The sequence below is a fragment of the Mustela nigripes genome, chromosome 1, assembly GCF_022355385.1.
Source record: "Mustela nigripes isolate SB6536 chromosome 1, MUSNIG.SB6536, whole genome shotgun sequence".
Classification (NCBI taxonomy): Eukaryota; Metazoa; Chordata; class Mammalia; order Carnivora; family Mustelidae; genus Mustela; species Mustela nigripes.
This window is the reverse complement of record NC_081557.1, coordinates 218,440,547-218,455,186: the sequence shown is the minus strand read 5'-3', so window position 1 is coordinate 218,455,186 and position 14,640 is coordinate 218,440,547. Positions and strand designations below refer to the sequence as shown.

At 36.9% G+C, this 14,640-nt stretch overlaps 1 protein-coding gene across 2 annotated transcripts in view; it reads right to left on the bottom strand.

Moving 5' to 3' along the window:
• Positions 1-14,640, bottom strand: part of SLIT2 (slit guidance ligand 2) — a 354,964-nt gene that overhangs the window by 55,613 nt on the left and 284,711 nt on the right. For both annotated transcript variants that reach the window (XM_059381673.1, XM_059381682.1), the window contains 7 exons: positions 14,419-14,562; positions 12,680-12,846; positions 11,662-11,794; positions 8,388-8,456; positions 5,488-5,559; positions 4,914-4,985; positions 2,813-2,884 (listed from right to left, as the gene is read on the bottom strand). In XM_059381673.1, the coding sequence (XP_059237656.1) occupies positions 2,813-2,884; positions 4,914-4,985; positions 5,488-5,559; positions 8,388-8,456; positions 11,662-11,794; positions 12,680-12,846; positions 14,419-14,562 (729 nt within the window). The remainder of the gene's footprint in view (positions 1-2,812; positions 2,885-4,913; positions 4,986-5,487; positions 5,560-8,387; positions 8,457-11,661; positions 11,795-12,679; positions 12,847-14,418; positions 14,563-14,640) is intronic.

Sequence of the window (14,640 nt, the reverse complement as noted above, 5' to 3'; positions counted from 1 at the left end):
AGCATACCCGACACACAGATTAATACTGCCTTCATTCACTAATGATTTACTGAGGACCCAATCACTATGCCAGGTTTGGGGGCCGCAAATATAAATAATACATTATTTTAACACCAAAGAACTGCTTCTGGGAAGGTGATTAACACATTCTCAAACATGTAAATAATTTGCATTAGAGGTGCTACAGTAAAAATTTATGTGAGATGACTGTGAAGAGAGGGTAACTTTTCTGGGAGACTGGTGGTTAAAAAGTCTGAGCTTTTTCATCCTCAGGTTCAAGGAGGTGGAAAAGGTTGGGAAGGATGTTTCGTGGTAAAGGACCAGTTAAGTGTGAAGGCACCGAGATAAGAAAGGGCATGAAATAATAAAGACACACAGAGCTAGTTCACCATTGGGGATCTGGACCTTCACCAGATGTCTGTCCCTTTACAAAGTCCTTTATTTTCGAACTTGGCTTCCCACTCCCATAAGCAGTAGCCACGATAGAAAAAGTCATCAAGATGATAGCTGGTATTTATTGCACCAAAATGCAGGTACGGTGCTGAGCCACTTGATATGAATTACCTCACTTTACCCTAAACAACAACTCTACGAGGTCAACAGTATTAATGATCCATTACAGAGACTGAAAAACTGAGGCCAGAGAAGTCAACCTGTGGCTTTTGTAAACTTACCAAGCTTGGCGCAAGTAGCAGATGCATAACGTGGCATTTCAAATGGATTAATTCTACTGTGCTTAGCGAAATAAGTCAATTGAAGAAAGACAGCTATCATATGATCTCCCTGATATGAGGAAGTGGAGAGGCAACGTGGGGGGTTTGGCAGGTAGGAAAAGAATACATGAAACAAGATGGGATCAGGAGGGAGACAAACCATAAGAGACTCTTACTCTCAGAAAACAAACTGAGGGTTGCCAGGGGGAGAGGGGTAGGGAGAGGGGGGTGGGGTTATGGACACTGGGGAGGGTATGTGCTATGGTGAGTGCTGTGAAGTGTGTAAAACTGGTGATTCACAGACCTATACCCCGGAGCTAATAATACATTATATGTTTATAAAAAAATTAAAAAATAAAATAAAATAAAATACATATAAATGCTAAATAATAAAATGGATTAATTCTGATTTATAATTACCTTGGGATTAGCAATGCTTCTAGGTCTATAGTCCAAGCAAAATTCATCCTGTTCTGTCATGAGGAAAGTTCCAAAATATACTTGTAAAACATTAATACCTTATATTATTAACAGTTTTCACCTCCAACTCTAATCAAGAATTGGACTGTAGTAAATGTTATGCTCAGACTCACACTTTTCTTCTAAATTGAAATGAGCAAAAGGATATTTTGGAGTCATTTAATGTCATCTCTACTGACATTTGCTAAGTCCTTCCTATGTGAAGGGACACAGTGGAAAAGTGAATGGAGCAGAGCTCTTTATGATCTAGAGAATCAAAGACAAATGCACAAAAGAAATACAGGACAGAAAGACACATGGCAGGGATGGTTCAAACTGCTCCTATTGTTGGGGGGATGCTCACTGGAGGAAATGTTCAGCTTGGCTCAGGGAACACCTTCCTTCAGCTGCATTTTCTGATAAATCAGCTGAACACGAGCAGAATGACTACTTTCTTCTTAATATTGCAAATCACTCTCCCAGTGAGAGATACATTAACAGTAGGCATTAAGGAGTCTGTTAGACAGATGTACACAAAACCTACAGTGATTGACAGAGCCCCATAAAGCATGTTCAGATATAGCATAATTGACTACTGGATCCTATCCTCTGCCCATCCCCAATTCTCAATTGTCTAAATGTATCTTCTTGGGATTTGGTAGGTTTTGGAGGAGAGGACAAAGCCAAGGGAAAATCTGGCAGGAGATTTCTGGGGAGCTGGTAGGCAACTGATAGCACCTGCTATTTAATCTGAAGCACACTTGCCACCAGGGGGCACCAAGCCGGCGCTGAGCTAAGGCTGTTTTAGGGAGGGGTGTTACAGGCAAACAATGAATCAGGGAACACTGCATCACAAGCTCATGAAGTCCTGTATGGGGACTAACATAACATAATAAAAAAAAAATTTTTTTTTAAAGTTTTATATCCTAAATCTGTTCCTGGATCTTCCTTGCAGGTTTTCCATGGTCTCAACTCTAGCCCTATAAATAATGGAATAACAATATTTGACCCAAAAGAGTGTATGATACATTTTTATGTTTTTTTATGTTGTTTTATTGTACTTTCCCAAAATAAGGAGATATAAACAGGCTACTATAACGCAGAGCACAAAGTAAAGAAAAAAATATTTTACCCAGTATGACCATATGGCCGTTTCCCCACTATCATACTATAAAGTTCTTAAGCCATCTCTAATTTATTTTTCCATGGTGCCATAGCCAGTGATGAATAATATTTGCTCAATAAATAAATCCAGTTTGAGAAACTCAAGATAAGCTTCATAAAGGGCATAAGAATGTCACCTGGAAAATACAAGGTTTGGGCAGACAGAATTGAAAGGGAGCTTGTATTCTAGAATCTGAGAACATTAAGAGAAAAGGCATAGCTAGGAAGTTGGAGAGCCGTGTTTGTAAGAAGTCACTTTTAGCTAAGCAAAGAGAATTCAACTCCATTATAGCTAACGGAGAGTAAGGGCCGAAAGGATAAGCGAAGGCCATCTTGCAGAAGGTCCTGTATCAGGATTGAAAATCTTCACATTTTCTATCAAAATGGAGTCAACCACATCTCATGTGACAATAGGAGAGGTGGCAGAGGAGTGTGTGAGTTTGATCTTAAACCACATTCATGAACTAGGTACTCACAGGTGTGATAATGCAGAAAGATCATTGAAAGCACCTTCAGGCACAACAGAAATGTCATTTCCATGCAATGAACTAAAAGCAAAAAAAAAAAAAAAAGGCAGTATTAAATTTCTTATATGTTAGAGAGTCCAGGAAATTCTCACATGTGTAAGACTTTAGTTTACAATAAGCATTTTAAATCAGTACAGAAAAAATCTATTTAATATACAGTCTTGGTGTAACTGGGTACTATTTGGGAAAACCAAAGATTTGTTCCTACTTCACATCATTAGCATAAAGTCAATTCTAGATTGAAGTTAAATGTAAAAACAAAACAAAAACATATGAAAAGAAAATAAAGAAGAGGTCCATTTTGTAAATATAGGATGGGAAAGGCTTTCTTTTCTTTTCTTTTTTAAGATTTTATTTGTTTATTTGAGGGAGAGAGAGAGGGAGATCAGAAGTAGAGGGTAGGGGCAGAGGGAGAAGCAGACTTTCCACTGAGCAGAGCCCCCTCCCACCCCATGTGCAACTTGATCCCAAGACCTTGGGATCATGACCTGAGCTGAAGGCACCCAGACACCCTGGGAAAGGCTTTCAAAGTACCATATAAAACTCAGAACCCATAAAGGAGAAGAGTGATACATTTTTGACAACACCAAATATATCCATAAAATGAAAGATAACATATAAGGAACAGATTGGAAAATATTTATAAGACATATGAGATACAAGGATTAACTCCTTTGTAAAAAGACCTGAAAGAATCAAGTTGTAGATGCATAAAGATATGTATAAGGAAAAGACAAGATACTCATTAGAAAACTGGAAATGATATGATGAGGCCATGGAATAAAAAACACAAGTGATCAATAAAAAAATAAAATAAACACAAATGCTCCAGTTATTAGAATTTCAAATTAAAACAGGAATGGAAAATAATGTTCAATCTGTCACAGAACTATTAATATTCCATATTTGCCAGAGTGGTTTGAAACAGGTACTCCCTTAAAATAGGTACTCTGTCATACAACAAAAATGAAAGAATTAATACCATTCAACATTTGCCAGAGTGATTTGTAATCATGCTCTATTAAAACAGAGTTCATGGAAAATAAGTTTGTAAACTGACAAATTCTTGTTTTCGGGGGACAACTTGACAGTTACTTTTGGTATCCTCACAACACACTGGACACTAAGAAGAATGTGTAGGATGTTCATTCCAGCACTGTATGGAATAGGGAAAATCTGTGGACTCAAACCACATGACCTTTGGGATGCATGGGTGGCTCAGTCAGTTAAGTGTCTCACTCTTGATTTCAACTCAGGTGGTTATCTTAGAATTGTGAGAGCCAGCCTGTTCAGGCTCGGTGATGGGCGCAGAACCTGCATAAGAGTCAATCTCTGCCTCTGCCTTTCCCCCTCTCTAAAAAACACAACAATAAAACCAAACAACTAAAAAAAAAAACAAAAAACCCAAATACCAAAAAACAAAACCCATCACATGATAGTTAAAGGTAGGGATGATTAGATAAGCTATGGTTCCTTCACCCTATAGAATAGTCTAGTACGAGTTGAACAGCTAAGGACTATTGTTAAATAAAAATTCGCTGATGAGAGAACAAGCGCAAATCCCATTTATGCTTATTAGAAGGTATATAGCTGTGGGCATACATATATCAGCATCTAAAAACAAATGCAAATAAAAAAAGACCAGAAGACAACATAAAACTGTTTATTAATTCTGGGGTAGGGGACTGTGATTGGGGATCATGTTTCACTGCATATATTTAAAATACATTTTAACAGTAAAAGCATATTCATTGATTACGTAACTTTTAAAGAAATTAAATTTCCTGTATTTTGTTCAAAATTAACTGAATCTCTATAAGACATATATCTTACTATTATCTATTACCAAATAAATAACCACTACAAAAACCTGGTGTTGCTCAGATAAAGGCTGTTGAGCCTTTATCAGAAAAAGATGCAATTTGTACAAATTTACTACAAATTTGTAGTAAATCATAAAATGTCTGAAATTACCTAAATCAGTAAAAAAGCCAAACCAAAACTCAGATGCCTGAGATAAGAGATACTTTGTTGACCATAAGATGCTTACAGTAATCGGAGAGACTTCAATCCATCGAAGGTTCGAGGAGGAATACACCTCAAACGGTTGTAACTGAGAATTCTGAAAGCATACACAGCAGATTTGTTTTACTCAGATATCCCCAAATGGCCAAATGTCATTTTAAAAATAAAGCAGTTAAGAAAACGGTTGCTTTAGCATTTTATAAACTGGGAATATTGATGTACAGTATTTTGTTACTGTTTGTGTTTTCAGTAATACAACATATTTCTTTCTAAATGTAGTCTAGAATGCTTCCTGCCCTGCGGATGCCAGTGCCTCAGCTATTCCCTCCCTCAGCTGATGGACTTCTTAAAGATCTCTCCCAAGCCCACCACAAACATAAATTATTCTTTGTTTCTTTTCTGGAACCTATAGTTGTTTGTTTAAGGTTTGTTTCTGGGTTTTTTTTTTTTTTTTTTTTTTTGTCCGTATCTCCCAATAGTATTTATATTTTTTGAGGGCAGGTTCTATTTGCCTTGTTAACGGAGAAAGTCCAAGTGCCTAGAAAATGCATTTTGTCCAGTGAATTAATAAATACTCAGGACCACATTTTCATACTCACAAGGTAAGGAGCTGGGTCATGTTGCTGAAGCTCTGATTAGAAAGGGTGCTTATTCGGTTGTTACTTAAGTCTCTATGAGAGAAAAAAAAGAAACAAATGGAGTGTTCTGTTACCAGAGAAAGTGAAATATTAGTGATTCTTAGAGAAGGCTCTTCTCACTCAGCCATAGTGGCACTGTTATATAGCACACAGCTTTTACCTGAGAATAACCAAACCCTGGATGATGCCCTAAGATAGATTAGAGGAGTCGTCATTATTCATGCCCCTGCCTGTTGAACTTAGAAGTGATGGTGTTTTGCTCTGGCCAGTGAAGGAAGTGTGGGCACCATTGCAGGCTTCACTTAACAGAAGGTTAGAGTGAGCTCCCTCTTCCTTCATCTCCCTCTGCTCGCTCCTCTGCAGGACTTGTGACGGTCCACAGTCAGCATCGGTGTCCTGGTCCCAGGACAAAGACATGGGAGGCAGTCACGACGGACACGTTTTATATGTGAGAAATGAACCTTTGTTCTCGAACCTTCCATTGGTTGCATCTCCTTTAGCTTCCCAGATACACATGCTCCCTGGTACACATAGCCAAACGTGGTAACTAAGGGCATCCATTTGATTACATTTGCAAAGACATAATGAAAAATGTTGCCCTTGGCAAAGTCACTGACACACAGTAGGCGGGTCCTCAATAAATATCTGTTGAATTAATAAATAAATAAGAGAGATGTGGGTTTTTTAACCAATGCTATGTGGCTGTTTATAGCTAAGTGTAACTGGTACTATTAGCTGTAATTTATATTCAGTGAACTTGATCTTCTTTATATTATATATAATATACCTGTAACTATATATAATGTAATACATAATACATAATGTAACTGTAATAAAATGGAATATTGTAATATATACTAATATATATGCTATTAGTATATATATATGATATATGATATATATTTATCTGGCAACAATGCAAAAATGAGCGAGTATATAAATACACAGTCATAGAGCGATATGTATATAGTCACTGATTTTTCTCTGCTGCTAAATGCTAAATACATAAATAAAAGGAAGATTTATGAATAAATGAAAAATTATAGGTCATAGTTGATGATCACAGTATATATGTATATTCACTACTTTTTTCCTAAAGCAAAATGTATAAATACATAAATAAATAAACGTAAGATGCAGAAAAGCCAAAGATTATATATTCCTTTATGAAAATGACCAAAATATCAGTAAAATGAACCTATACAACATAGGAGCTTCATGATCCATCTTCTCAGCTGCTGAAGTACTATCTCTGGATTTAGAAAATAAATAAGTGTATCTATATTAGCAGCAGTTACTTGCCTAGAGTAGCATAAAGAGTCATTGGTAAAGCCATTTCTGGATCTACAAATGCTCATTTTTCATTTCCAAACTGGTTTTAAATAATCGCATACTGTCCCACAAATGACCCAATTCTGCTGAAGTGACCCTCTGGAAATTGAAGCAATTTAATGGTTTATTTAACAGAACAAAATGTATGTAATCAGCTCCTGCTGCTAGTAAGTACGTAATGAGAGGCAGAACAAGACATCTTAGGGGATATTCTTTCTTAATTTAATCATTTTTCATTTAAACAGTCCTACATACTTTGTACAAAGTGATTTTCTTATATGTTTAAGAGAAACTGAAAATGATTAACAGTGTTTTAACTAACCACAACCTTCCTAGGGCCAAGTTTACATTGAGAAATGTAACATCTTCTGTGACTTACATTTCTAGAACTCACTAATTAGGGATCAGCCTCCTTATTCTATGAACTCTAGAAACTGGTCTCCTCAGCCAGCCATATTTACTCTAAAATCAGATAGGACTTAAACTAAAAATAAAGTATTTCCCTTTATATTGACTCCTGTTGCTTATTTTTGTTTGCATGTCTTTTTTTTTTTTTTTAAAGATTTTATTTATTTATTTGACAGAGAGAGATTACAAGTAGGCAGAGAGGCAGGCAGAGAGAGAGAGAGAGGAGAAAGCAGGCTCCCTGCCGAGCAAAGAGCCCGATGCGGGACTCGATCCCAGGACCCTGAGATCATGACCTGAGCCGAAGGCAGCGGCTTAACCCACTGAGCCACCCAGGCGCCCTGTTTGCGTGTCTTTTGAGAAGCTTTACCAATTATTAGCAAGGCTACTCTAAGTGTGACATTATATACAGTACAATTGTATCTGTATAAATATTGTGTATATAACTAGATCAAAATGTTGGTATATTTAAAGATAATCTTGTATTACCACGTAAAAAATCATTTACAAAGATGAAAAAGAGATGTTATTTTACAAGGGCATCAAAGCAAAGCAAAAAAAAAGTCAATGTCTGAAATTTATGTTCAGAATGTCAGCATCTTTGTCAAGTTTACTTAAATACTGTGTAACTAAAAATGAATTTTATAAAATTAAATTTGAATACTGGAAGTCCATATCTTAGAGCATATCATATAGGAAAATCAGACCTAATAAAGTACATTTTCAGTAAATTTATTACCATCCACAACCTTTTTCTTAAAGTCAAGAAAAATACAGGTATTATTTTCTGTCTTTCTTTTCCTGGCTTGTCATCAAATAGCCCATGTTCATTATAAGTAGAAGTATCCGGATTCACCACGTTTCTATAGTTCTCTGATACTTATACTTTACCATATTTGTACATTGAATTGAGGAGGTCCTTTCTCTAAGATGTGCCACTGCCTGACTGATATTCACTGAAGGGGAAGCTAGTGATCCAGAACCACAATAAGGAAGGAGGGAAGCATCTAACTGTAAATGATTTATATTATCTGAAAGGTGCACTCAATCTTCTGCCCCTTGCTACCCCGACTTTGGTGAACCAGAGTAAGTCAAAGATGAAATAAATGCAATATGTTACTTACATAAGTGTTAAATGTTTGTAGTTATAGAGCTCCTTAGGCACTAATGTAAATTGGTTTCCATCCAGATACCTAAAAACGAGGAAAAAAAAATATTATCTTTTTTAAAAGGAACAATGGTGTGGCACAAAACAGTTGACACAATTTCACCCTTAACTGAGGCAAGGGAAGCACTCTGAATTCTGGCTCTAAGACATCATCACGCTTTCTCTACCTGGGATTGGTATTTAAAAGAAGTAAAGGAGAAAAAGCTCAGTGATCCAATCCAGTAGAATTATCTGAGAGTGTAATCTCTTAGTGTAAATTATAAAACCAAGGAGAGATTGGTGAGTCCAGTTCTTTGTGGCTTATGTAATGAGGCGAGTCATGTATCCAACCAGTTGTGAGTCAAGAAGTTTCATTCAACCGACCATATTTTCAGTCAGTCTTCAGTCTGCTTGAATTTACGGGGGGACAATACCATGAAATGCATTTACTACTGACAGAACCTTACTACTGAGGGCAAGACCACTCTTTGCCACATTAATGTGTATTCATACACTTAGTAAGGACCAATCGATGCCTTAAAAGAGATGTTTAGGAATGAGAATTAGATTTCAGTTAAAAATGACCTAAACATAGTTCTTAACCATTGTGTTTCTGGTTTGTGATAATAATTTTACATGATTTTATAGAAAATCACAACCTTTATCAAGGGCACAAATACAACATATACATGTAAAAGTACTAATCACATAACCACATATATGTGAAGTTTTCTTTTGTGATTAAAGTCAGCACGATAATCTGAGAATAGATAGACACTGGGCTAATTGGCAAGGCATAAAAATAAATGAATAGTTTAGTTTCTGTCCATAATGTCACAAAAAGAAAAATAAACTCCATCTCAAACAAGGCTGTATTTTCCCAGAATATAGATAATGAAGGGTAAGATGTCTTTCAGCAATGTGGGCTATCTGGCTACAGATGTGCCCACAAACGATTCTGGTCCAGTGGGCAGAGGGCGCCTGCTCCCCAGTGTCATGGCCCATCTTGAGATCTAAGGTTGAGGTGATTAGTATTTTTGCTGGATATAGAAGTAGCTGAGAAATTGCCTCAGGTAAAGTCTATCTCAAATAGTTCAAAATAAAAAAAAAGTTATATAAAAGGTACAATTCATCAAAATATGTAGTAAATATGGGACTAAGAAGCGGATATATGTTATGACTTCTAATTTATGCCTGCTCAGATTTTCTGCCTTTGTATTTCTTCTTTGACTCCTTTCTTACCTCCCCCTACGTATTTCTTGGTACCACTAGAGGGAAGCATAATCCCATAGACTTCAGTATTCTTCCTTTATTCTGGAAAATGTCATAACAGAAAGCTAAAAGGATTCAGAATGTGCACTATGGATGTTTACGTAAAACAATCTAAGAGGGAAATTATATGGAACTGATTAAAAATAATAGATACCACTTGTTCAAAATTGTCCACTAATATGTCCTCATTTTTGCCAAATTCTTTAATAATTTAATATAATACGCAATGAAATTTTTCTAGTACACACACATACGTGATTGTAGAGAAGGATCTTGCTGACTTGGTATGATTCTAAGAATAAGCTCTGGGGGAGGTAAAACTAGAATTCACAAGAGATGAGTTAATCTTTTCCTCATCTCTGTAACATGTTTCTTTAGAAAAGTATTACTTTGTAAGTACTTTGTAAAGAAATAGATTGAAGATTCAACTGTCTGACAGAAGAGACGTATGGATGGCATAAACAGGATATGAATCAAGCAGGTTCTCAGATATAGTTTAATAAGGAAATTAAAGAAGGTTTAAAATTATTGGATAGGCATCGGGGAGAAGCACTAAGGTATGGGCCAGTTAGAAAGAAGGGGTTCTGCATGAAAGATGATCTGGTTACGCTGAGTGCTATGTTCTTGGCTGGGGTGTTCCCAGAATCAATGCTTTGCCTATGGAATACTCTGAAGGCATCTAGCAGGGTGGAGAGTAATCTTTCAAAATAAATACTTATTAAAATAAGAATTAAGTATTTAATTACACACACACAAAGCAGTGCTTTGTCAGTTAACAGCTGTGACTGGCAGCAGAAGCTGAACACTTCAGAGCAGTCCAATTCAAGAGGGACCTTCTGTGTACGAGTGCTAAGATCACACGATCACACCTTCTTTTCCCCTCAATGTTCAATGCAGGACCAAATTAGGATTCCCAGAACTGCACATGATAGGCATATAAGTTCTCTGACAACGGAAGTGACGTCTTCTTGCAACTCATTACCTACGCTCCATGTTGCCAAAAGTTTATCAGAGCTGCTTATTTAGAATGCTTGCACACATGGGCATGAATTATAGGGACACATCTGCACAAATTACATTGGAACTTAAATCATTTCTGATACATAGTTCCACACAGAAAAAAATAAACAGAGGCAAAATGACTCAACTGCACTCATACCAAGCATTTGTTCCTGGTACATTAGTATGCAGATTATGTAATGGAAGGGAGAATGCATGTATCATATTATGCAAGCAGCTTGTTCTTGGATTTATTCCAGTCCACATATATAACATGAGGCAGCTAAGAAAGTGTGCATGGTGCTTGGTATCTAGAGGAGTACATACTGACCATGTAATCTGTGGTCATATATCAGATAAGAACATATTAGGGACAATTGGCTCCACACCCTTCATGGTCGGAGGGATTCTAATTCAAGTCCAAAGGGCAGTGCCTCTTTTTTAAGGATAAAGATCAGGCCAGTTTCTTCTACATCCTAGATATTTATGTATCCCATGTGGGAAGTTATTCTCCCAGGGGACACAGCGGTAAGGAATAATTAACCATATGGAATATCCTAGATACTGTGGATGGACTAAATATACATCTTTTTCCAAGGTGTATGTGATGGAACATGAGTCTTGCAAGATGGTCCATGAGAAAAGGGCTATAGGGACAAACAAGCATGGGAGCTCTCTTATATTTTACTACCCTCTCTTGGAGCTTGAGAGTGTACCTTAGCATAATACAGATGCTGAGAAATCCTACAGTGAGTAAGAGAGAAACAGACACAACCAGCATTTCCCAGATGTATCTAAAGGCTTTTCTATGATCTCTTTAGGGTTTTACACGATGCTATTTAATGGCTTATAGAATTTGGAAATGGGACTCTGGAGATTTTTATTGGGTTTCCACTTTTAATATTAATTGTTAAATTATATTTCATATTAATTAATTAAATATTAATTGTTAAGGAAACAGAAAGGCAAGCTCTACTTACAGTTCAGTGACGTCTCTGGGAATTCCTTTGGGCAAGACCTTCAAGGCCTTGTTACTACATCGGACGACTGTATCCAAGCACGAGCATTCCGTGGGGCAGCGGGAGAGTGGGGAACAGCTGCTGTCATCATTGCCTAATTTGCCAAAAGAAATAGAGGAAAACCCAGAGGCGTGGCTTTGAGAATGCAAGGAGGGATGTTATGCTTTTTTAGCTTAACCAACACAAGAGTCTTGAGCCACGAGATCACTTTGGTACATACAGTACATGGGGTGTTTATAAATGGAAGCTATCCATCTGATAGAGCACCAATTTCAGATTGCCTAGGGCTGAATTCCAGAAAATAACTCATAATTTATATCATCCCTCCAATCATAACAGTAATTTTCTTTGTTCAGTTATTTATACAAATTACACTTGTAGTGAGAATATGTAAATCTACACTGAATTATGGAGAAATTATAAGGACACAGACATGTAGAGGCCTAAAGGGGTAGATTAATTTAAAATGTTTAGCAGAAAATGTTCAGGCCACTCATTTTAAAACATAAGGCTTAAAGGGGGTCTCCATTCCCTAGCAGCTACCTTATGAGGCTATTACGAGAAATCAAATATGGTGATCTATGCAGAGCATTAAAAAGCGAAAACTGTTATTTTTGTTAGGTTTCCTAGAATTCCTATATTTTTAGGTCAATTGCTTTTCTCCTTTGAAAATGGCAGTTCCTGAAAGAGATGCTTAGAATAATAAAGTTAAAATGAAGCCATATAAACAGCAGCCACCACAATCTGGAAACTGGAAAATTTAAATAAAACATTCAGAAACACAAATCAAGCAGACGTGGATGGGAAAGCAAGACTGAAGAAGTATGTGTCCTGTTTCTAAAACAAAACAAAACAAAGGCAAAAAAATACACGAAACTATCTGTCGCCTGAAGTAGGACACACTGTTCTAGTTGGCCCCACAGCAGGGGACTGGTCACGTGAACCCCTGGTGCCCGAAGATTTAGCAAGACTTTCTTACCATCGTCACACGTGAAGTCTTGGATGGCGACATCCTGGATGGGGATCTCTTTGAGGAAGTACGGCTTCTGACAGCGAGGATTTCCGGTTACGATTCTTTTCTTCCTGAGCCATTCACCCAGCCAAGCCAGGTAGCAGTTGCAGTTAAAAGGATTGGCCAACAGGTTTCTAAGAGTCCCATGCAAGCAAGACAGGGTTGAGTTTGGAGTTTTACTTTCTTACCTCTCAAAACCCCAGGCTACCTTCCCCCCCAACCCCAACACTATTACTGCTGGAATGATTTCTTCTTAATCTTTGTATTCCCTGCCACCTCCATGCCTTTCCCCCATTCATACTCACTCACACCCAACCCATGGGATACATTTTGGGGGGGGGGGCGCTCAACTATGTATGTTTGGAACTTAAAAAAATATCAATACTTTTACGTGAGAATTCGTCCAAAAAATTCACGAGGAAAAGAAAGCAAAGGCAGCAATTTGGGGGGTTATGCAGTGGATCCTGATAGAGATCTCATTTGGAAATAATTTAAACTCGTCAGCGATCTGACTTGCTGTCAAACTTCCCTCCACTGATAATGCAGTAATTTAATAAAAAGATGAAGGCTGATTACCTTATATTATTGAGTTTAACCTGACAACAGATATTTCATTAATTTGTCATTTCAGGATTTCCATCTCTTATTTGCTCCAGAGAATAGGCTTCCCATCTAAACTGACAGCTGAGCTGATTAAATGCCAGTTATAAAAATGAATTTACTTCTACAAATCCCAATACTTTTGGCATCTCACCACTTCAGCACAAACCTATTGACAACCTTATTATTTATAAACATGCCATCTTTAATATGCACAAATTAGTCACTCGATGTAAAGTGTCACACTTTATGTGGAAAGAGGATTAAGTACTTTACTGATGGATGCATGCTTCCCTCAAATTATTTCTGCAGTGACTTGAGCTACATTGGATATTATTTTTCCTTTCTAACTACCTTCTGATTTAGATTAGTATATTTAGATGCCATTGTTACTAGGAAATCAAATACATTGTAAGATTTATCATTTCAAACCTTGCTTTTTTAGATACTGACAGATAAAAGAACTGAAACACATTGTTCAGGGGGTTAAAAAAAAAACCCACAACACCTTCTGAGTGTCTACAGACCTACAAATATTCTTTATTTTCTAACTTTCTACATAAAATGTCCTCTTGGACAGGCTCAACCTATTTCTTCAATATTTTCCTAATAGCATAGTAAATGCCCTCTAGTGCACAGTTTTTGTTGTTGGTCTGGTCATCCTAATGTAGGTCCTGTCACTGTGAATGAGCCTTTTGAGCACAGTTTGTTGGCCATAACCCAATCAGCTCTGTTTTTATGATACTTATGCTGAAAATACTCCAATGTGAGAACACTGGGGAAAATATACAACATTTCTGTGATGTACAGTGCAGTCAAGTTATAAGAAAGTGAAAATTTATAAATGAAGTCATATCACCTTATTCCAAAAAAAGAGTCGATGGAAAAAATAGTTAAATTTTTGTTATATTTTAATATAAGAGTATAGGTAGCATTTTTAGAAAGAATTAAAGAAGTTTAACATGAACACATTTGGTTGATCTGTAAACACTTGATCACATTTTTGTGAAATGCCTAATCATGCATTAAAATGCTATTAATAAAAGTAAGAAATATAAATACACGGGGTCAGTCGTACATAAACGAACATCAGCCTTCATACTTACAGAGTAGATAAAGAATGGAGAGTGTCAAACGCCCCTGGCGCGATGGTAGTAATTTGATTATCATACAAAGAAAGCAAACGCACAGAACTCAGTCCTATGAAACTGTCATTGCCAACACAGCTTATGCGATTACTTCTCAACATCCTGAGGGAAAAGAGACCACGGTTGGAGAGAAAGCACCAATCAGTTTTGCCTATCTGAGGACCCAAATAACCCCTCTTT